Source organism: Rhinoraja longicauda, chromosome 5 (genome assembly GCF_053455715.1).
Source record: "Rhinoraja longicauda isolate Sanriku21f chromosome 5, sRhiLon1.1, whole genome shotgun sequence".
Taxonomy (NCBI): domain Eukaryota; kingdom Metazoa; phylum Chordata; class Chondrichthyes; order Rajiformes; family Arhynchobatidae; genus Rhinoraja; species Rhinoraja longicauda.
In genome coordinates, this window is record NC_135957.1 from 69485838 (window position 1) to 69507356 (window position 21519).

The following is a 21519-nucleotide window of genomic DNA, read 5'->3' on the forward strand; positions in this document are numbered from 1 at the left end:
ACCATGATCAAAATGAATGGCGCTGCTGGCTTGAAGGGCCAAATGGCCTCCTCCTGCACCTATTTTCTATGTTTCTAAATCAATTTTATTATATGCTCACATCCCCCTTGCTCCTAAAAGTTTTTATGTTCATGGTCTTATGGATATATTTGAGTGAGCTGCCAACTTCCCTTGGAAAAAACATTCAGATTTGAGTGCACTTTCACATTATTTGCTGACCACTCAGGGAAGAAGGCCAATCAAGAGATGGTTATTTATTCATCAATGTAATTATCAGAAGGTCATAGGTGAATTAAGCCATTAGGCCCGTCAATTCTTCGGCATTCAATCATGGCTGATCTATCTCTCCCTCCTAACCCTATTCTCCTGCCCTCCCCATAACCCTTGACACCCGTACTAATCAAGAATCTATCTCTGCCTTAGAAATATCCACTGACTTGGCCTCCACAGCCTTCTGTGGCAACAAATTCCACAGATTCACCACCCTCTGACTAAAGAAATTTCTCCTCATCTCCTTCCTAAAGAAACATCCTTTAATTCTGAGGCTATGATCTCTAGTCCTAGACTCTCCCACTTGTGGAAACATCCTCTCCACATCCACTCTATCCAAGCCTTTCACTATTTTGTATGTTTCAATGAGGTCCCCCCTCATTCTTCTAAACTCCAGCATGTACAGGCCCAGTGCCGTTAAAAGCAGAAGTCGGTCACAGGTTTTCTGTGCAAAGAAAGGAGATGAGGAGGAATTTCTTTAGTCAAAGGGTGATGAATCTGTGGAATTCATTGCCACAGACAGCTGTGGAGGCCAAGACAATGGATAGTTTTAAGGCGGAGATTGACAGATTCTTGATTAGTAAGGTGTCAGGGGCTATGGGGAGAAGGCAGGAGAATGGGGTTGAGATGGAATGATAGATTATCCATGATTGAATGGTGGAGTAGACCAGATGGGCCGAATGGCCTAATTCTGCTCCTAGAAACTTATGAACAAAGAGAGGTAATGTACAGACCGTATGCGAGGATTGCAGTAATCCCTATGTTGTAGAGTACTTTTGATTATCTGCATCGGTATTAGCCTCTAGATGACACCATCAGATACTTACACCATGAACAGTTTCACTCTCAACACACCATTGGTGTGTGACCCCAGTGATACTTGGGTATGTGCTAGTTTTCCTGTAGTAATCACATTGCTTTCATTCTGTGTCAGTGTTATGTGTCAGCTGTACTTTAACCACCACTTCAAACTATAAGTGGCTACCAGGAAGCAAGTGTTAGCCACAGTAACCTGTCTCAAGACACAAATGTTCGTAGCAGGCACATAACAAAAACCACAGGAAAGGCCACAGAAAATTGAATACATCAATGCAATCCCAAAGCAACAGTAAAACTGTCTGGCCCCTGTCAAGAAAATCGCACGGAACTCAAAAGTGCAGCTGTTGAGATGGATGAATGATTCTTTATTGTCACATGTGACAAGTCAGTGATATTCTTTGTTTTAAATACCCAAGGTATGCAAAGGCTCGCCACATAAAGGGTGCCGACAACATTACAAGTATCCCATTTTAACACAAACCGTTTTTAACACATTCCATTTGTGGTCCACCTTAGTTCTCGGCGGTTCCCCCCACGCCGGGTCCTCCTGTGTTCTCCCTCTCGGCGAGGTGATTTCCTGAATGCTGCATAACCTCACCATCATGATACTTAGGCTATGGCACACCCCCCCCCCCCCCCCCCCCACACACCCCCCCATAATGCAGCCGAAGGGACGTACATGAAGAACAGCAAGAAGAAGAGGAAGGGAGGTTGAAACATAGAGAGTCTCTTTCAGCCTTAGCTTTATCGGAATAAATAAATGACGTGGGTAGCAGCAAATTCAATCCTAGTTCCCCGTGCACTACTGTACCACCCTATCTCTGTCACTCAGTTTTATCATAATACAAAGATACAATTCGGCACAATATGGCGGCCAGCAGAGGTGCTACCTCGCAGTGGCTGGGACGCAAATCCAATCCTGATCTTAAGAACTGTCTTTGTGGAGCATGCACATTCTCCTTGTCATTGGATATAGGTGGTCCAAATTTCTCTCGCCTCCCAAAGCCATGCAGTTTATTTGACCGAAGATAGACACAAAATGCTGGAGTAACTCAGCGGGGTAGGCAGCACCTCTGGGGAGAAGGAGTGCGTGGCATTTCGGGTGGTGATCATTCTTCAGACTGGTGAGGGATAAGGGGAAACGAGAGATAGAGACGATGATGTAGATTTAGATTTTTAGATTTAGAGATACAGCGCGGAAACAGGCCCTGCGGCCCACCGGGTCCGCGCCGCCCAGCGATCCCCGCACATTAACACTATCCTACACACATTAGGGACAATTTTTACATTTGCCCAGCCAATTAACCTACATACCTGTACGTCTTTGGAGTGTGGGAGGAAAACGAAGATCTCGGAGAAAACCCACGGGGAGAACGTAGAGACTCCGTACAGACGGCGCCCGTAGTCAGAATCGAACCTGAGTCTCCGGCGCTGCATTCGCTGCAAGGCAGCAACTCTACCGCTGCGCCACCGTGCCGTTGAGAGATAAAACGCGGTCGGAGAGCAGGAGGCATCACAGAGGGGGAGGATGTTGCAAAACCTGTCCTATTCATGTAGCTGTAAATGTTTCTATAATGTTGCAATAGTACCTGCCCCAACTACCTCCTCCGTAAACCTAAAATGTCACCCATTCCTTCTCTCCAGAGTTGCTGCCTGTCCCGATGAGTTACTCCAGCTTTTTGTGTCTACCCCCTCCGGCAGCTCGTCCCATACATCAGCCACCCTTTGTGTGAAAAAGTTGCCTCTCAGGTTCCTATTAAATCTCCCCCCCCCCCCCCCCCACCTTACACCTATGTCCTCTGGTTCTTGATTCTCCCATCTCTGGATAAGAGAATCTGTGCATCTTCCCCATCTATTCCTCCTTTATTTTTTTACGTGTCCAACAGAATTTCCATGCCATTTTTCTCAATGAGTTGCATTGCGTCATTGCAAAGGTAGGGTGCCCGGTAGATGTTACTCCTTTTGTAACAGGAGGAGTTTTGTAACAGGAGGAGAAGGTTGGCAGTAATTCCAGGTAAAGTACAAAATGGGACTTCTGCCAATGTTGCTTCAGTACTGTTGCTGCTGATTGAAAGACAAAATTTCTGGTGAGAATCGTTAACAATAAGTTGGTCTCTTGCAGCAATGAGACATCTTGAAGATGGAGTGAAAATCTTTATACAATTGTTTAGTTTAGTTTATTATTGTCACGTGCAGTGAAAAGCTTTTTGTTGTTGTGTGCGATCCAGCCAGCTAAAAGACTGTAGAAGACTATTACAATCAAGCCATCCACAGGATAAAGGTTATAACATAATTCTTTCTCCTTACACAATCCTATGGTCAGGAGAGTCTACGACCAGAGGGCATAGCCTCAGAATAAAAGGACGTACCTTTAGAAAGGAGATGAGGAATTCCTTTAGTCAGAGGGCGGTGAATCTGTGGAATTCATTGTTACAATGGCTGTGGAGACCAACAGGTTTCTCCTGTTTCTATTTCTTATATTATTATAAACACTGAATATTTCTTCTATTTTCTGTTTTTATGTCATTTTTCTAGGATCAGCATGGTTTCTTTTTTTTAAACTTTAAATGCATTCAGATCTGTATTGCTGGATGAGATAACAACAGATTGCTTCATTTGCAGTCCATAAGGTCATAAATGATAGGAGCAGAATTAGGCCATTCGGCTGATCAAGTCTATTCCACCATTCAATCATGGCTGATCTATCTCGCGCTCCGAACCTCATTCTCCTGCCTTCTCCCCATAAGCCTTGGCACACCTGATTACAGTTATCTTTAGTCGTGCACTGTCACCATCATTTCCCCCCATTTAATATTAATGGCTACAGTAATGTTAATGGCTATCATATCATATCATATCATATATATACAGCCGGAAACAGGCCTTTATCGGCCCTCCAAGTCCGTGCTGCCCAGTGATCCCCGTTCATTAACACTATCCTACACCCACTAGGGACAATTTTTACATTTACCCAGCCAATTAACCTACATACCTGTACGTCTTTGGAGTGTGGGAGGAAACCGAAGATCTCGGAGAAAACCCACGCAGGTCACGGGGAGAATGTACAAACTCCTTACAGTACAGCACCCTTAGACAGGATCGAACCAGAGTCTCCGGCGCTGCATTCGCTGTAAAGCAACAAGTCGACCGCTGCGCTACCGTGCCGCCTAGATATGGGCTAGATATATCGTGGGCTAGATATGGTCTAAGCTGGTTTTCAAAGATGTCATAAGCTGTGACATAGTGGCGCAGCATTATTGTTGCTGCCTTCCAGCGCAGGAGACCCAGGTTCGATCCTGACCACGGGTGCTATCTGTACGGAATTTGCATGCTCTCCCTTTGACCGCACGGGTTTTCTCCGAGTGCTCCGGTTTCTTCTCACCTTCCAAAGAAATGCAGGTTTGTAGGTTAATTGGCTTCTGTAAATTGCCCCGAGTGTGCACGATAGAACTAGTGTACGTGTGGACAATAGACAATAGACAATAGGTGCAGGAGTAGGCCATTCAGCCCTTCGAGCCAGCACCGCCATTCAATGCGATCATGGCTGATCACTCTCAATCAGTACCCCGTTCCTGCCTGATCCCCATACCCCCTCACTCCGCTATCCTTAAGAGCTCTATCCAGCCTCTCTCTTGAAAGCAGCCAACGAAGTGGTCTCCACTGCCTTCTGAGGCAGAGAATTCCACACCTTCACCACTCTCTGACTGAAAAAGTTCTTCCTCATCTCCGTTCTAAATGGCCTACCCCTTATTCTTAAACTGTGGCCCCTTGTTCTGGACTCCCCCAACATTGGGAACATGTTTCCTGCCTCTAATGTGTCCAATCCCCTAATTATCTTATATGTTTCAATAAGATCCCCCCTCATCCTTCTAAATTCCAGTGTATACAAGCCCAATCGCTCCAGCCTTTCAACATACGACAGTCCCGCCATTCCGGGAATTAACCTAGTGAACCTACGCTGCACGCCCTCCATAGCAAGAACATCCTTCCTCAAATTTGGAGACCAAAACTGCACACAGTACTTCGACGTGGATTTGGTGGGCCAAAGGGCCTGTTTCCACACTATATCTTTAAACTAAACTAAACTAATATTGAAATGTAAGTTCTTGCTATTTTACACACAAGCTTAGTATTTGAATAGCTTTCCTCAGTCTTCAGATGAGATTGCCATTTGCCCACAATTCCATAAAGCAACAATTTAGGCTTCAAGCACCTATCCATAGATTGCAACATGTGCCTTCTGACTTTAGAGTCCCATGGCCTTTGACATTCCAACATGAACCTCTGATTACAGAGAAGGGTGAAATCAGACAACTCAGGTTATTTTTTTCTTTGGACTCAATAGCAATTTAACTTCTTTTGAAACAACTGCACGTCATTTCTCCAAGACCCACTGTGACTGGTTAGTTATTTTTAAGGATCCAAGATTTAATTACCATTAGTCTTTAGAGACTAAAGGCGGCACGGTGGCGCAGTGGTAGAGTGGTAGAATTGCTATCTTACAGCGCTTGCAGCGCCGAAGACCCTGGTTCAATGTCAACTCCGGGTGCTGTCTGTACGGAGTTCGTAGGTTAATTTAGATTTTTTAGATTTAGAGATACAGCGCAGAAACAGGCCCTTCGGCCCACCAGGTCCGCGCCGCCCAGCGATCCCCGCACACTAACACTATCGTACACCCACTAGGGACAATTCTTTTTACATTTGCCCAGCCAAATAACCTACATACCTGTACGTCTTTGGAGTGTGGGTGGAAACCGAAGATCTCGGAGAAAACCCACGCAGGTCACAGGGAGAACGTACAAACTCCGTACAGACGGCGCCCGTAGTCAGGATCGAACCTGAGTCTCCGACGCTGCATTCGCTGTAAAGCAGCAACTCTACTGCTGCGCCACCGTGCCGCAGGCTTAGTATAATTGTAAATTGTCCATCATGTGTGTAGGATAGTGTTAATGTACGGGGATCGCTGGGCGGTGCAGATGGTGGGTCGAAGGGCCTGTATCCGCTTTGTATCTCTAAAGGAAAAAAACTAAGCTAAAGGCAACACAATTTAGTTGAAAAAATGAAATTGCATTGTGGTAAAGGAAGTGTGGTAAAAAATTCTGGACATGCAGGAATCTGGACTCTTTTATTTTCCTTTTATCTTCATGTTATTTATTTTGCAGGTTATCATCAGCATCCTCCACCAGTGAACCTCTCTTTAACATCTTCCGATTTTAAGACCATTTTAAAATGGGCTTATGTGGGCAAGTCACCTAGTGCAACAACGTTTACTGTTGAAACCATGAATTACCGGTGTGTATTGTTTTGCATTTGTAACTGCTTAAAACTGGTTCATGAAACATTTGCTTTGGCAAGTCAAACAGGAATGACTGGTGCTGTTTGTGTGTTTGCAGAACTGGACACTGGCAGCTGTTTTCGCCGTGCTCAAACATTTCATCATATTCCTGTGATGTCACTGAAGCCTTCAGCATGAACCTGAGTGCATTAAGTTCTTACTACGCTAAAGTCAAGGCCGTTACACATTTTCACGAGTCACAGTTTGCTTCGACTGCCAGGTTCTCCTTTAAAGAGAATGGTAAGTTGATATTGTCCCTTAACAGAATTTGGCGGGATGACTTTTATAGTCATTGAGCACAGAAATAGAACTTTGACCCATTGTGTCCATGCAGACTCCAAATCCTTCTCCGCCAATCTCACTTCTCCTCTCACAACCCTCTCAACTTTAGTAAAACATTCCACAGTGTCCCCCTTGTTACTTTAATAAAGCATTCAATCAGAAGAAGGGTCTCGACTGAAACGTCACCTATTCCTTTTCTCCAGAGATTCTGTCTGGGGAGACAGGGGAGAGTCAGTGGATGTGGTGTACCTCGACTTTCAGAAAGCCTTCGACAAGGTCCCACATAGGAGATTAGTGGGCAAAATTAGAGCACATGGTATTGGGGGTAGGGTACTGACATGGATAGAAAATTGGTTGACAGACAGAAAGCAAAGAGTGGGGATAAATGGGTCCCTTTCGGAATGGCAGGCAGTGACCAGTGGGGTACCGCAAGGTTCGGTGCTGGGACCCCAGCTATTTACGATATACATTAATGACTTAGATGAAGGGATTAAAAGTACCATTAGCAAATTTGCAGATGATACTAAGCTGGGGGGTAGTGTGAATTGTGAGGAAGATGCAATAAGGCTGCAGGGTGACTTGGACAGGTTGTGTGAGTGGGCGGATACATGGCAGATGCAGTTTAATGTAGATAAGTGTGAGGTTATTCACTTTGGAAGTAAGAATAGAAAGGCAGATTATTATCTGAACGGTGTCAAGTTAGGAAGAGGGGATGTTCAACGAGATCTGGGTGTCCTAGTGCATCAGTCACTGAAAGGAAGCATGCAGGTACAGCAGGCAGTGAAGAAAGCCAATGGAATGTTGGCCTTCATAACAAGAGGAGTTGAGTATAGGAGCAAAGAGGTCCTTCTACAGTTGTACCGGGCCCTGGTGAGACCGCACCTGGAGTACTGTGTGCAGTTTTGGTCTCCAAATTTGAGGAAGGATATTCTTGCTATTGAGGGCGTGCAGCGTAGGTTCACTAGGTTAATTCCCGGAATGGCGGGACTGTCGTATGTTGAAAGGCTGGAGCAATTAGGCTTGTATACACTGGAATTTAGAAGGATGAGGGGGGATCTTATTGAAACATATAAGATAATTGGGGGATTTGACACATTAGAGGCAGGAAACATGTTCCCAATGTTGGGGGAGTCCAGAACAAGGGGCCACAGTTTAAGAATAAGGGGTAGGCCATTTAGAACGGAGATGAGGAAGAACTTTTTCAGTCAGAGAGTGGTGAAGGTGTGGAATTCTCTGCCTCAAAAGGCAGTGGAGACCACTTCGTTGGCTGCTTTCAAGAGAGAGGCTGGATAGAGCTCTTAAGGATAGCGGAGTGAGGGGGTATGGGGAGAAGGCAGGAACGGGGTACTGATTGAGCGTGATCAGCCATGATCGCATTGAATGGCGGTGCTGGCTCGAAGGGCTGAATGGCCTACTCCTGCACCTATTGTCTATTGACCCGCTGAGTTACTCCAGCTTTTTGTGTCTATCTTCAGCGTAAACCAGCATCTGCAGTTCCTTCATACACATTCAATAAGACCCTATGTCCTAATCTGTAATTTATAATCCACAGGGAATAGAGGGATGTGGACCATGTGCACACAAATGGGATTAGTTTAAGCCGGCAACATGGTTGGCACAAACATCAGGGGCTGGAGAGCCTGTTCCTGTGCTGTACTGTTCAATGTTCTAACTCCCACTCCACCACATACAATAGGAATAATATACTGTGTTGGAAAGAAATGCAGATGCTGGTTTAAATCGAGGGTAGACACGAAATGCTGGAGTAACTCAGCGGGACAGGCAGGATCTCTGGAGAGAAGGAATGGGCGACGTTTCAGGTCGAGACCCTTCTTCAGACTGATGTCAGGGGAGTGGGCGGTAAAGAGATCAAATGTAGTCACAGTAAGACTGGTAGGAGAACTGGGAAGGGGGAGGGGATGGAGAGAGAGGGAAAGTAAGGGCTACGAAGTTAGAGAAGTCAATGTTCATACCGCTGGGGTGTAAACTACCCAAGTGAAATATGAGGTGCTGTTACTCCAATTGCGATGGGCCTCACTCTGACAATGGAGGAGGCCCTCGACAGAAAGGTCAATGTGGGAATGGGAGGAGGAGTTAAAGTATTGAGCAACCGAGAGATCAGGTAGGTTTAGGCGGACGAAGCAGAGGTGTCCAGCGAAATGATCACTGAGCTTGTGCTTGGTCTCACCAATATACAGGAGTCCATTCCTGGAACAGCGGATACAGTAGATGAGGTTGGAGGAGGTGCACTCACCTGAAAAGACTGTCGGGGTTCATGGACAGAGATAATATACTGAATGCACGCTTGCCAAACTTTTACACTGGAATTGACAGCACGTTCACAATATTTTCCATTTGGATATTGGAGTGGCTTGAAGTGGGCCATGGAAATGTTGTAGGTGGAGCCTCAGAGGTAAATAGGCTGACAAACCACGTTCCAGTCAGCACAAGAGTGAACAAGGCTTGCAAAATTACTCACTCCACTTCTCTCTAAAACATAATTAAGGCAAACACAAGAACCTGTTAACAAATCAAAGATAGACACAAAATGCCGAAGTAACTCAGTGGGTCGGGCAGCATCTCTGGAGAAAAGGAATAGGTGACATTTCGGGTCGGAACCCTTCTTCAGACTGAAAGTACAGGTGGTTTGGGGGTGGGGGGGGGGATGAAATAAACTGGATGTGAGACAAGGCCAGACCAAATCAGGGCCGGCAACAGATGACCTGAGGAAGGATGGAGCCCATTATGGCCCATTGTTGGCTGGAGATGGTGCGATAATAAGAGGGATACATGGCTGTGAACAGTGGAACTGGTAGGATGACGAGGAGCGGGGAAGAGAAAAGGGGAGGGAATGCAGGAGTTACATGCAATTAGAGAAATCATGTTCATACCGCTGGGTTGTAAACTGCCTAAGCGAAATATGAGGTGCTGTTCCTCCAGTTTGTGTGTGGCCTCACTCTGACAGTGGAGGAGGCTCAGGGCAAAATGCTCAACAAATCCTCTCGATTGCTCAGCAATCAAATCGCGACTGAGAGTTTGATGGATTTTTTTAGCTTTTAATGAAATGTCAGTCTCACCTAGACTCCAGGCATGCTTGGAGCACGGTTCTTTACTGGGTTTCTTCACATCAAAGCCACCCATACTATCAAAATCAGAGTTTACGGTATCGTTAAAGGGTGTCAAAAGATCAGGTTACACTGATTTAGTAGTTGTGCTAAGAGGAAAAACCTGACTGAGTTTTTGAAGGATAAAAGGAAGTGTCAGCAAGAAGGTGAAGTGGAAAGAAAAAAATGTGCACCATTTCCCACGATATATTTTTATGGATTATTTTGTGTGAGTGATTTCTCATAAAACAAGGTGGGGAAAGATTTTTATGTGGGTCATTATTTTCACTGAAGCTGAAAATGTTTTCCCTATAAGTATATTTGTATTCTTGATACAAATAGCAACAGGCACTGTAAAGCTTCACCTGAATTGCTATCTGCTAATTTCCCCCCCTCCCCTCTCCCCTCCCTCCCTCTCTCCCCCCCTTCCCCCTCCCTCCACTACCCCCTTCCCTCCCCTCCTCCCCCTCCCCTCTTCCCCTCCCCCCCACTCCATCCCCCTCAAACACCCCTTATCCCCCTTATCCCTCCTCCCCCCTTCCCTCCCCCCTCCCTCCCTAGGAGATAGATTTAAACTTTAAAATGTGAATAACTATAAATATAACACCAATTTCAATGAAACATCTTCCATTAGCACCAAAGGGACGACTGTGAGTGAGGTGGGCCTAAAATTGTCGCGCTACCGTGTACCGTTTTGGCTGTAGTTCAGGAACAAACAAACAAACAAATGAGAGTTTTAGTATATAGATGTCTAATTTTCTCACCTTTCCTTGGCTTAATCGGTCTTTAAATGTTCTCCAAATAATTTTTCAAACAATATATTGTGGTCAGAAAAGGTCCAGATATGCTAGGTTTGTAGCACAAAGAGAATGCCCATCTGTTTGAAGACCATCAGAAGCATAAATAGTCCATAACAATAGTAAATAAATAGTCTGAAGAAGGATCGCGACCCGAAACTTCATCCATTCCTTCTCTCCAGAGATGCTGCCTGGCCCCCTGAGTTACTCCATCAATTTGTGTCTACCTTTGATTTAAACCAGCATCTGCAGTTCTTTCCGACATAAATAGTCCATACTGCCCCTTGACTGCTTCATCAGTTTGTACAGCTGACACTATGCCTCAAATTCACATATCCGTTAATTACCTTTAGGGTTGAAAAAACTACCGATTGAATGTACATAAGGACTGAGCAAATGGGAAACTTGCCTTCATTAATCAGAATATAGAATATAAGAGCAGAGAAGTTGTGTTACAGCTTTATAAAACATTGCTGAGGCCACATCTGGAATATTGTGTACAATTTTTATCACCTTAGTACAGAAGGGATTTGATTGCAGTGGAGATGTTGCAGAGGAGAAACCCAGCATGTTATCTGGGATGAACCATTTAGAGCTTGTAAGATGGAATAAGCTGGGTTTGTTTTCATTGTGATGGTGGACACTGAAGGGTGGCAAAATAAAATATACAGAATTATGATAGTAGAAAGCTTTTCCCCATTAGATAGGAGTCTAAAACAAAAGGACATCGGTTTAAGGTAAGAGGTTTTTAGAAGGGACCAGAGTGTGGATGGAATCTGGAATGCACGACCTGAAGGGGTTGTGTTTCAAAGAGATTCACGGAGTATCCAGACAAGCACTTGAATTATCCAGCATGGAAGGCTACTTGGTGGAAAATGGGATGGATGCGTAGGGCTCAAGGGCCTGTTTCTGAGCAGTATGGTGCTATGATTTGTTTAATAGGCCAGAAATTTTGCTCTGTTGCATCATGCTTTAACCTCCCAGGTGCCGTAAAAAAAATTACTAAAAATATATTCCATAACTTTTCACTAATACCTAATAAGCAGATCTTCAAAAGGTCCCGAAATTGGGAGCGCCTTCTTTTAAGCTATTGTTAGAGATCCCTCTGAGGGGCTTTGCCGCAAGGAAGCATGGACAATGATCACAGCCGCAAAGAACCTCTTCTGCCGTGGCGGCAGAAGAGCAACAACTGTCATGGAGGTGAGAGACAATTTGGGTGGAAGGGTGGAATATGAGGCTATGTGCAGGTTCATCCCTCTGCCCTTGCCGATTGTCCTCTTACCACTGCAAGACAAGGGTCTGCTATTCAGGCAGAGATTGCAACATATATCTGCTGTGCACAGCTGTGAATGTCTTCAATAAGCACAGTGCTTCCACATGGCAAAGGCACGCGGCAGGCAGCTGCCACTAGGAACTTAGGGCGGCACGGTGGCGCAGCGGTAGAGTTGCTGCCTTACAGCCAATGCAGCACCGGAGACTCAGGTTCGACCCTGACTACGGGCGCCGTCTGCACGGAGTTTGTACGTTCTCCCCGTGACGTGCGTGGGTTTTCTCCGAGATCTTCGGTTTCCTCCCACACCCCAAAGACCTACAGGTTTGTAGATTAATTGACTGGGCAAATGTTAAAAAAAGTGTACCTAGTGTGTGTAGGATAGTGTTAATGTGCGGGAATCGCTGGGCGGCGCGGACTCGGTGGGCCGAAGGGCCTGTTTCCGCGCTGTATCTCTAAATCTAAAAATCGAAATAACAATTGCCAACAAGTTTTTGCAAATAAATGTCCCATTTTTGGAGGTCCTGTCATTAGGTTTTAGTGAGGGCCGCAAAAATTCCTAAATATTTGTCATAATTTTTTTTTTGTTGTTGTGGCACCCAGCATGTGGGGGATATTGCAACAGAGAAAACAGAACATTCCTCCCTCATTAATTATCAGGTCAGATATGGTGAGAATACCAATAATGTAATAACATTGTGCAGCATTAATAACACAAGTAGCAACATGTAAGTGGCATCCGCTCTCTCCAGTTCTCCGGCCCTCGGAGGTCGAGCAAGGGGCCAAGCCCAGCGATCCTCCCTTCCGGCCCCAAGACCCGTCCGTCCTTCCTTCTACTCCCCAGGGATCACTCCCCTGCTCTTTTTTAGAAATAATACCACGGGGTCTATCACACAAGAGATCACAGAGAGCCTATGCAACTTATTGTGAGCTGTAATTTCTGGGCTATACATAGACTTAAAAGGCTTCTGAAAATTGCTCAATCACATCGCTACCTTATTTTACACAGCCACATTAAGTGCTCCAATTGTTGACATCATGGTCCATGGCAAACAAGTTACTCTACGATGCATGTTTCCTCATATTGAAACAAGAAGTACAGAGGCCAGCTTGAACATAAACAAAGACTTTAAATGTAACATTTGTGTTGGACAGGAAGGACACAATATCTTGGTATGTACGATTAAATAATTTCATGCCTTAAGTAAGTGTTGATATGCATCAATTAGCAAATGCAAATTCACTGCTTCTGTTAAGCGATGTTGGTTATAATTGTGTTCTGCTTCTTATTATGTTCTTAAACTTCGTATGATCAACAGTACTTAACCAGATAACTGAAGCAGATTTATTTAAAAAATGTATACCATTATGTTCTGACCAATTTTTAATTGAAATATTTCTCCACAATCTTTTTAAAAAGCTATTATAGATTCAGTTTCTACTTTTCGTGAACATTCCAAGTCCATCAACTAGCGACATTCATAAATATTCCCCAAGGTTATTGATTAGGATATTCATTTCACCTGTCATTGCCAGCTGGATACCATTACCAAATGTATCTTCCCTTCACCTTTCAGCAGTACGAAGGAACCTTTCCTTTCGCGACACCTTAGTCCTCTCCTCAGCTACCCTAGATCTCCTCTGCTTTCTCTGGCTGTTTCCTATGCCAGTGCAGTGCAGGCATCAGATCTCCCCTGCCCCCCCCCCCCCCCCCCCCCCGCCCACCTCCTCCCACTGCCCTGGATTGCAAATGCCCCTTTGAAATAGATTTCTAATTCATCTGAATTTTTTTCAGGCTTAATTCAATGCTCACAAGGTTGTCTTCGAAATTAGGGAGATCCAACACAGAATGAATGATTTTTTTTTTGCAATACATCACCATTCAACCCGCAAGCATTCATAACCCACAAATTCCAGTCACATGTTACTTTATTTCTCTGCCCATACCATTTTATTCTGCCTGCTACAATATAAGCTCCAGAATCAGCACTTTTATTCTTGGATCAAGCACATTATGACCTTCCACATACAATAAAGTCAGATAATGATTTTTATACACTGGAATTTAGAAGGATGAGAGGGGATCTTATCGAAACGTATAAGATTATTAAGGGGTTGCACACGTTAGAGGCAGGAAACATGTTCCCAATGTTGGGGGAGGCCAGAACAAGGGGCCACAGTTTAAGAATAAGGGGTAGGCCATTTAGAACGGAGATGAGGAAAACCTTTTTCAGCCAGAGAGTTATGAATCTGTGGAATTCTCTTCCTCAGAAGGCAGTGGAGGCCAATTCTCTGAATGCATTCAAGAAAGAGTTAGAAAGATCTCTTAAGGATAGCGGAGTCAGGGGGTACGGGGAGAAGACAGGAACGGGGTACTGATTGAGAATGATCAGCCATGATCACATTGAATGGCGGTGCTGGCTCGAAGGGCCGAATGGCCTACTCCTGTACCTATTGTCTATTGTCTATACTCATTTATATCTGTTGTAGATCCATCTTGTGTTTCCTTATTACTCCCATTAAAATGCCATTGCATTGCACAATCACATCTGTGTCAATAAACTTCTGGCTTGCACATATATTTGTAGATGTAATATGCAATATTTGATAGGGGAACCAGTAGATGTTACGTAATTGGATTTCCAGAAAGTATTCTGCAAGCTCGCTTGTAAAACGTTAGAGGTGTGATACATAGAAAGGATAGAGGATTGGTTAATGAACAGAAAATGGAAAAAACACAAACAGCTCATTTTCAGATTTGAATCAGTGACTAGTGGATTTTCAGAATGGCAGGCAGTGGCGAGTGGAGTGCTGCAAGGCTCGGTGTTGGGGCCGCAACTATTTACAATATATATCAATGATTTGGATGATGGAATTGGAAGTAACACTAGCAAGTTTGCAGATGACACAAAGCTGGGTGGCGGTGTGAACTGCGAAGAGGATGTTACGAGGTTGCAGGGTGACTTGGACAGGTTGAGTGAGTGGGCAGATGCATGGCAGATGCAATATAATGTAGATAAATGTGAGGTTATCCACTTTGGCGATCAAAACAAGGAGGCAGATTATTATCTCTGGTGTCAGATTAGGTAAAGGGGAAGTGCAATGAGACCTGGGTGTCCTTGTACAACAGTCACTGAAAGTAAGCATGCAGGTACAGCAGGCAGTGAAGAAAGCTAATGGCATGTTGGCCTTCATAACGAGAGGATTTGAGTAATGAGAGGATTTGAGTACACTTCTGCAGTTGTATATGGCCCTGGTGAGACCACATCTGGAGTATTGTGTGCAGTTTTGGTCTCCTAACTTGAGGAAGGACATCCTTGCTATTGAGGCAGTTGAGCGTAGGTTCACGAGGTTAATCCCCGGGATGGCGGGACTGTCATATGAGGAAAGATTAGAAAGACTGGGCTTTAGAAGGATGAGAGGGGATCTTATAGAGACATATAAAATTATAAAAGGACTGGACAAGCTAGATGCAGGAAAAAATATTCCCAATGTTGGGGGAGTCCAGAACCAAGGACCACAGTCTAAGTATAAAGGGGAGGCCACTTAAAACTGTGCGAAGAAACTTTTTCACCCAGAGAGTTGTAAATTTGTGGAATTCTCTGCCACAGAAGGCAGTGGAGGTCAATTCATGATGAATTTAAAAGAGAGTTAGATAGAGCTCTAGGGGCTAGTGAAATCAAGGGATATGGGACGAAGGCAGGCACAGGTTACTGATTGTGAATGATCAGCCATGATCACAATGAATGGCGGTGCTGGCTTGAAGGGCCAAATGGCCTCCTCCTGCACCTATTTGCTATGTTTCTATGCCATTAGGGTCATTTCTGAAGTCTCAAATATTTGTAATCTACATTGACGAGTTTCATAAACTGTCCTCTGGCAAGTTTGATAATAATACAAAGTTAGCAATGCGTCTTCCCACATCTTTAAACTTGAACTAATTTGGAAGTCTTTTATCCACATCCATTTTTCACCAAGTTCCTTTTATTCAAAGTCTGTGTTCACAAACATAGATTGATCCCAGTTCAGCAACAGTTTTATTTAAAAAATTTACATTCTTATTTTCAAACCTTTCCCTAGCTTTATTGTTCATTATAGAGTCATACTGCATGGAAACAGGCCCTTCGGCCCAACGTGCCCACACCATCCCATCTACAACTAGTCCCAACTGCCTGTTCCCCTGTAGTTATCTCTGTAACTTCCTGTACCTCCAAAGCCACCAATTTTCTGCCTCTGGCCTCATGTGTACACCAATTGTCATTACCTCTCTATTGCAGTGTTATATGCTGACTAACAACCAAGCTCACAGATTCCCTTGTTATACCAATCTGCCTTTCGATGTCGGTAGCTTCCATCACAGTATCAAGATCAAAATTTTGGGCATCTATTCTGATATCTGAATTGATTCTGTGTTAATTTTGATATGAGCTGCATTCCTGTGAAGTACCATGGAACAATCGACTCTGTTCGAAATCGTACAGTTAGTTGCTACCATTGTTAATGAAAGGCACTTAATCTGAATATCTCTCTCTCTCTCTCTCTCATCTCTCTCTCTCTCTCTCTCTCTCTCTCTCTCTCTCTCCTCTCTCTCTCTCTCTCTCTCTCTCTCTCTCTCTCTCTCTCTCTCTCTCTCTCTCTCTCTCTCTCTCTCTCTCTCTCTCTCTCTCTCTCTCTCTCTCTCTCTCTCTCTCTCTCTCTCTCTCTCTCTCTCTCTCTCTCTCTCCTCCTCCTCTCTCTTCCCCCCTCTCTCTCACTCCCTCTCTCTCACTCTCCCTCCCTGACCATCTGTGAATTTCCACCATTTTCTGTTTTGTTTCAGGTTTGCATCATCTGCACATGCGACTGTCTAATCTTTGGTTTGTTTACCAGCGTATTATTCTATTCTTTTATATAATGAGATGCTTTGATTAAGAACAGACTAACTGGAACATATAAACATCAGATACAATTTTGTTGACATTAAACATTAAATTGGACTACCTTGTAATCTTACCCCCTTTTATTTTACCACCTAAAACAAAAGGCAAATTGCTCAATAAGGAGATCAAGATTGAAGCTTCGCGTAAGGCAATCGAGAATTACGTTATGTGTGTCTGCTCAAGTGAATTCAGAAAATTGGCAAATGAAAGCAGAATGGTCAAGTCAAAGATGCTTCAGAGTTCAGTCTTTGAATCTACAAGGTAACAAGGTTATAAATATTGCATATTTAGAATAGCAATCTGTATTACACCGTATGCTGCTGCTATTCAGGTGCCATTGTAAAATGGCAATCACCAGAACTACCTGCTTTACTTGCAGATCCAGTTTATTGGATATTTAAATAGTCCCATTTGTTAACAAAGATCTTTTCAGAGATAGTCAAAGTCATTATTTTTAATTAAAGATATATTTTGTTAACCTTTTGCATCTCACAGTCTTGACATGAATTATAGCTTGAACAAAGTACATGTGAACAAAGCACATATAAATATAAAAAGTAAATCAAACAAAACAGGCTGTATTGGTTTCTCATTATTATGTTAATCCATGTAACCATTAACCTTGATTCTGTGAAAAAATCTGACCTGGTTTGATTTCATAAAAATAATTATCATACATTTAATTTATTTCTGATTCGGCTGTAAAATGTCAATAAAATGTGCATTGATAGGTTACAAATGCTGTGCCGAATTAACTTGGCATAGGATGTATGAGCAGAACCCAGCATTCAACTGTTTAGAAACCTATCAAGTTCTGGAGCAACACTGTGGATTTGTGCTCTGCTCACTGGACTCCAGTGGCAAAACCAACTAACAGACTTACTAGTTACAGGAAAAAACTGCAGATGCAAGTTTCCCTGAAGATAGACACAAAATTGTTTGACGGCACTGGACCTCTATTTGCTGGAGTTTAGAAGGATGAAGGGGACCTCATTGAAACCTACCGAGTAGTGAAAGGCCTGGATAGAGTGGATGGGGAGAGGATGTTTCCACTAGTGGGAGAGTCTGGCCCAGAAGTCATAGTCATAGAGTGATACAGTGTGGAAACAGGCCCTTCGACCCAAATCACCCACACTGGCCAACAATGTCCCAGTGTAATGTCCCAGCTACACTAGTCCCACTTGCATGTGTTTGGTCCATATCTCTCCAAACCTGTCCTATCCATGTACCTGTCTAACTGTTTCTTAAACAATGGGATTGTCCCAGCCTCAACTACCTCCTCTGGCAGCTTGTTCCACACATCACCGCCCTTTGTGTGAAAAAATTACCCCTCGGCTTCCTATTAAATCTTTACCCCTGCACCTTGAACCTATGTCCCCTGGTCCTCGATTCCCCTACTCTGGGCAAAAGACTGTGCATCTACCCGATCTATTCCTCTCATGATTTTGTGTATAAGATCTCCCTTCATCCTCCTGCACTCCATGGAATAGAGACCCAGCCTACTCAACCTCTCCCTATAGCTCACACTCTCTAGTCCTGGTAACATCCTCGTAAATCGTTTCTGAACCCCTTTCAAGCTTGACAATATCTTTCCTGTAACATGGTGCCCAGAATTGAACACAATATTCCAAATTCGGTCCCACCAACGTCTTATACAACATGACCACCCAACTTCTTTACTCAGTACTCTAACTGATGAAGGCCAAAGTGCCAAAAGCCTTTTTGACCACCTTATCTCCCTGCAACTCGACCTTCAAGGAACCATGCACTTGTACTCCTGAATGCTTTTGCTCTACAACACTACCCAGAGGCCTACCATTTACTGTGTAGGTCCTGCCCTTGTTTGACGTCCGAAAATGCAACACCTCGCACTTCTCTGTATTAAATTCCGTCAACCATTCCTCCCCCCCCCCCCCAGGCCAATCGATCCAAATCCTCCTGCAATCTTTCACAACCATCTTCACTCTGCAAAACCACTAACTTTTGTATCATCAGCAAACTTGCTAATCTTGCCCTGTATGTTATCATCCAATCATTGATGTAGATGACAAGCAGTAATGGGCCCAGCACCGAACCCTGAGCCACACCACTAGTCACAGGCATCCAGTCTGAGAAGTAACCTTCCACCATTACCCCTCTGCTTCTTTCCATGAAGCCAATTTGCTGTCCATTCAGCTATCTCTCCTTCGATCCCATGCAATCTAACCGTCCAGAACTGCCTACCATGCGGTCATAGCCTCAGAATAAAAGGACATTGCTCTCGGAAGGAGATGAGGAGGAATTTCTTTCATCAGAATCTATAGAATTCATTGCCACAGAAGGCTGTGGAGGCCAAGTAAATGGACAATTTTAAGACAGATAGATAGATTCTTGATTAGAACAGGTGTCAGAGGTTATGGGAGAAGGCAGGAGAATGGGGTTAAGAGGGAAAGATAGATCAGCCATGATTGAATGGCGTAGACTTGATGGTCCGAATGGCCTAATTCTGCTCCTATCACTCACTTATGAAAATGCTAGGGTGACTCAGCAGGTCAGGCAGCATCTCTGAAGAAAAGACATAGGTGATGTTTCGGGTCGAGACCCTTCTTCACACCGAGAGTCCTTTTGTCCAGAAATGCTGCTCGACCCGCTGAGTTACTCCAGCATTTTGTGTCTCCTGACAGACGTACTCGTGGAATATGAGACTTCCAAATTCAGATGCATGTGCACATTTCAAATCCTACATTTGCTTGCAGTTATGGGAGATAATACTAGCACTTTACTGCCTAAACATCTAAGCATGTTTCAGCACAGTATATTTTATATTTCCAATTACATATGATATACAGCATACATATTTATTTGTAATTATTTTTATTTAATTTAATATTATACACACAAATGCCCCCCAAACTTAGATTTGAGAAAAGAATCATCCACCTGTGCAGAAACTCAGCAGGTGAGGCTGCATTTGTGGAGGTAAATGTACAGACAAGTTTTGGGCCAGGACTCTTCTCCAGTCTGAAAAATGTTCCCAACCCGTTTTATTTCCCACCTTAGATGCTGCCTGGCCTGCTGAGTTCCACCAGCAGTTTTCTGCTCAAGATTCCACCACATGTTGTGTTTAGTGCTTCCACTTAGATATGGAAGTGGTTTTAGATACCCTCATTAATTTCCACCCATGATCTGACGGAAATGCCATCGATTCTGTGACATAGATTCAAATTAAATTATTCGTACGTATCAGTAGTATGCAGTGTGTGGGAAGGAACTGCAGGTGCGGGTTTACACTGAAGATAGACACAAATTGCTGGAGTAACTCGGCGGGACAGGCAGCATTTCTAGAGAAAAGGAATGGGTGACGTTTCGGTTCGAGACCCTTCTTCAGACTCCGCAATATTTTACATTATACTTTAAATACAATACGGTGCTATTCCAATTTTATTTTTCAGAAAGTTTCTCACAGGAACTCTAGTGAGTGATAATCCATTTGTTTTTCTTCCCCCCCCCCCCCCCCCCCCCCAATCCAGACACATTAATTGTCCTTTTTGCTGTGGTTGGATTTATCTTGGGGATTGCAAGTGTTAGCATTCTCTGGAAGCTTTCAAAGAAGAAGTTGGTCTTGCCAAAATCATTGGTAAGTTGTTCTGCAAATTAAAAATTAAAGGCTACAGGGGACAGTTGGAGTGTCTGCATTGCTGATAATCACGTTACGTAATTTTAGTCTGAACCTCAGCTAAGACATGCCATTGATCTGCTATAAATTGACTTTACCTGCTCTGCTTTTTATGTAAATTTGGAAGTCAATGCAAAGCTGAAAAACACAGACACTTTGACTAATAACAGGAAGGAGCACATCCCCCATTTGCAATTGGGTGAGATTCTGCAATGTTCAGACACAGGAAGGAACCAGTTGCTCTTGGATTAGAGGTTAAATAGTGATTTATCTCTGTCGACTTCTCGGTATACGTTTCTCAATATGTTCGATGTTTCAAACTATAGAAAACTGTAGGAGTTGTGCAGCAGGTACAAAAGGATTTTGTCCTGATATGAAGAATTCTGCGCACACACGTTGCTTTCAAACATGTGTGGATTCTCCTTGAAGGGCTTTGTTACACAGCAAAGTGCAAGTAAATCAGGACCAGAAATAAAAGGGGAGAAGTGGGAAACTGGAAGTTCAGGGAGCAATTCCCTTTCATATATGTCGGACAGAAGGTTTTACATCAGTGCTTTAACAAGAGTATCCTTACTGAAATCTATTGCAACCCAGACCATTAAACATTTTGAATTACATTAAAAAAACTAAAATATGTAATATTGCACCAATCCATCGTTATCACACTTACGTGTTCTTTTAGTTCATTGGTTCATAGGTTCTAGGAGCAGAATGAGGCCATTTTGCCCATCAAGTCTACTCCGCCATTTAATCATGGCTGATCCATCTTTCCCTCATTCTCCCCATTCTCCTGCCTTCTCCCCATAACCCCTGACACCCTTACTCATCAATTCTACTATTATTTTTCCAACTTGTGCTTTGTGCGGCTACTACATAGGTCATGGAAGATGGCTGTATTTCAACAAATTACCATGCAAATTACCTGGCAGGATGATTAAAAACAGCACAGAGTCCAGATGGTCCAATATCTGACTAAACATAGAACAGCATCTCAACTGGAGAAATTGGATCAATTTGGCTAACTGCCAACAGTAAGAGCATTGTCAAGGATATGGGTAAAGTGGCAGT

General features: G+C 43.7%; 1 protein-coding gene across 1 annotated transcript in view; it reads left to right on the forward strand.

The window, feature by feature from the left end:
- LOC144594039 (uncharacterized) overlaps nucleotides 1-21519 on the forward strand; it is a 48245-nt gene that overhangs the window by 24877 nt on the left and 1849 nt on the right. The window contains exons 2-6 of the mRNA XM_078400206.1: nucleotides 6252-6381; nucleotides 6483-6664; nucleotides 12887-13050; nucleotides 16901-17057; nucleotides 20306-20412. Coding sequence (XP_078256332.1) covers nucleotides 6252-6381; nucleotides 6483-6664; nucleotides 12887-13050; nucleotides 16901-17057; nucleotides 20306-20412 — 740 coding nt within the window. The remainder of the gene's footprint in view (nucleotides 1-6251; nucleotides 6382-6482; nucleotides 6665-12886; nucleotides 13051-16900; nucleotides 17058-20305; nucleotides 20413-21519) is intronic.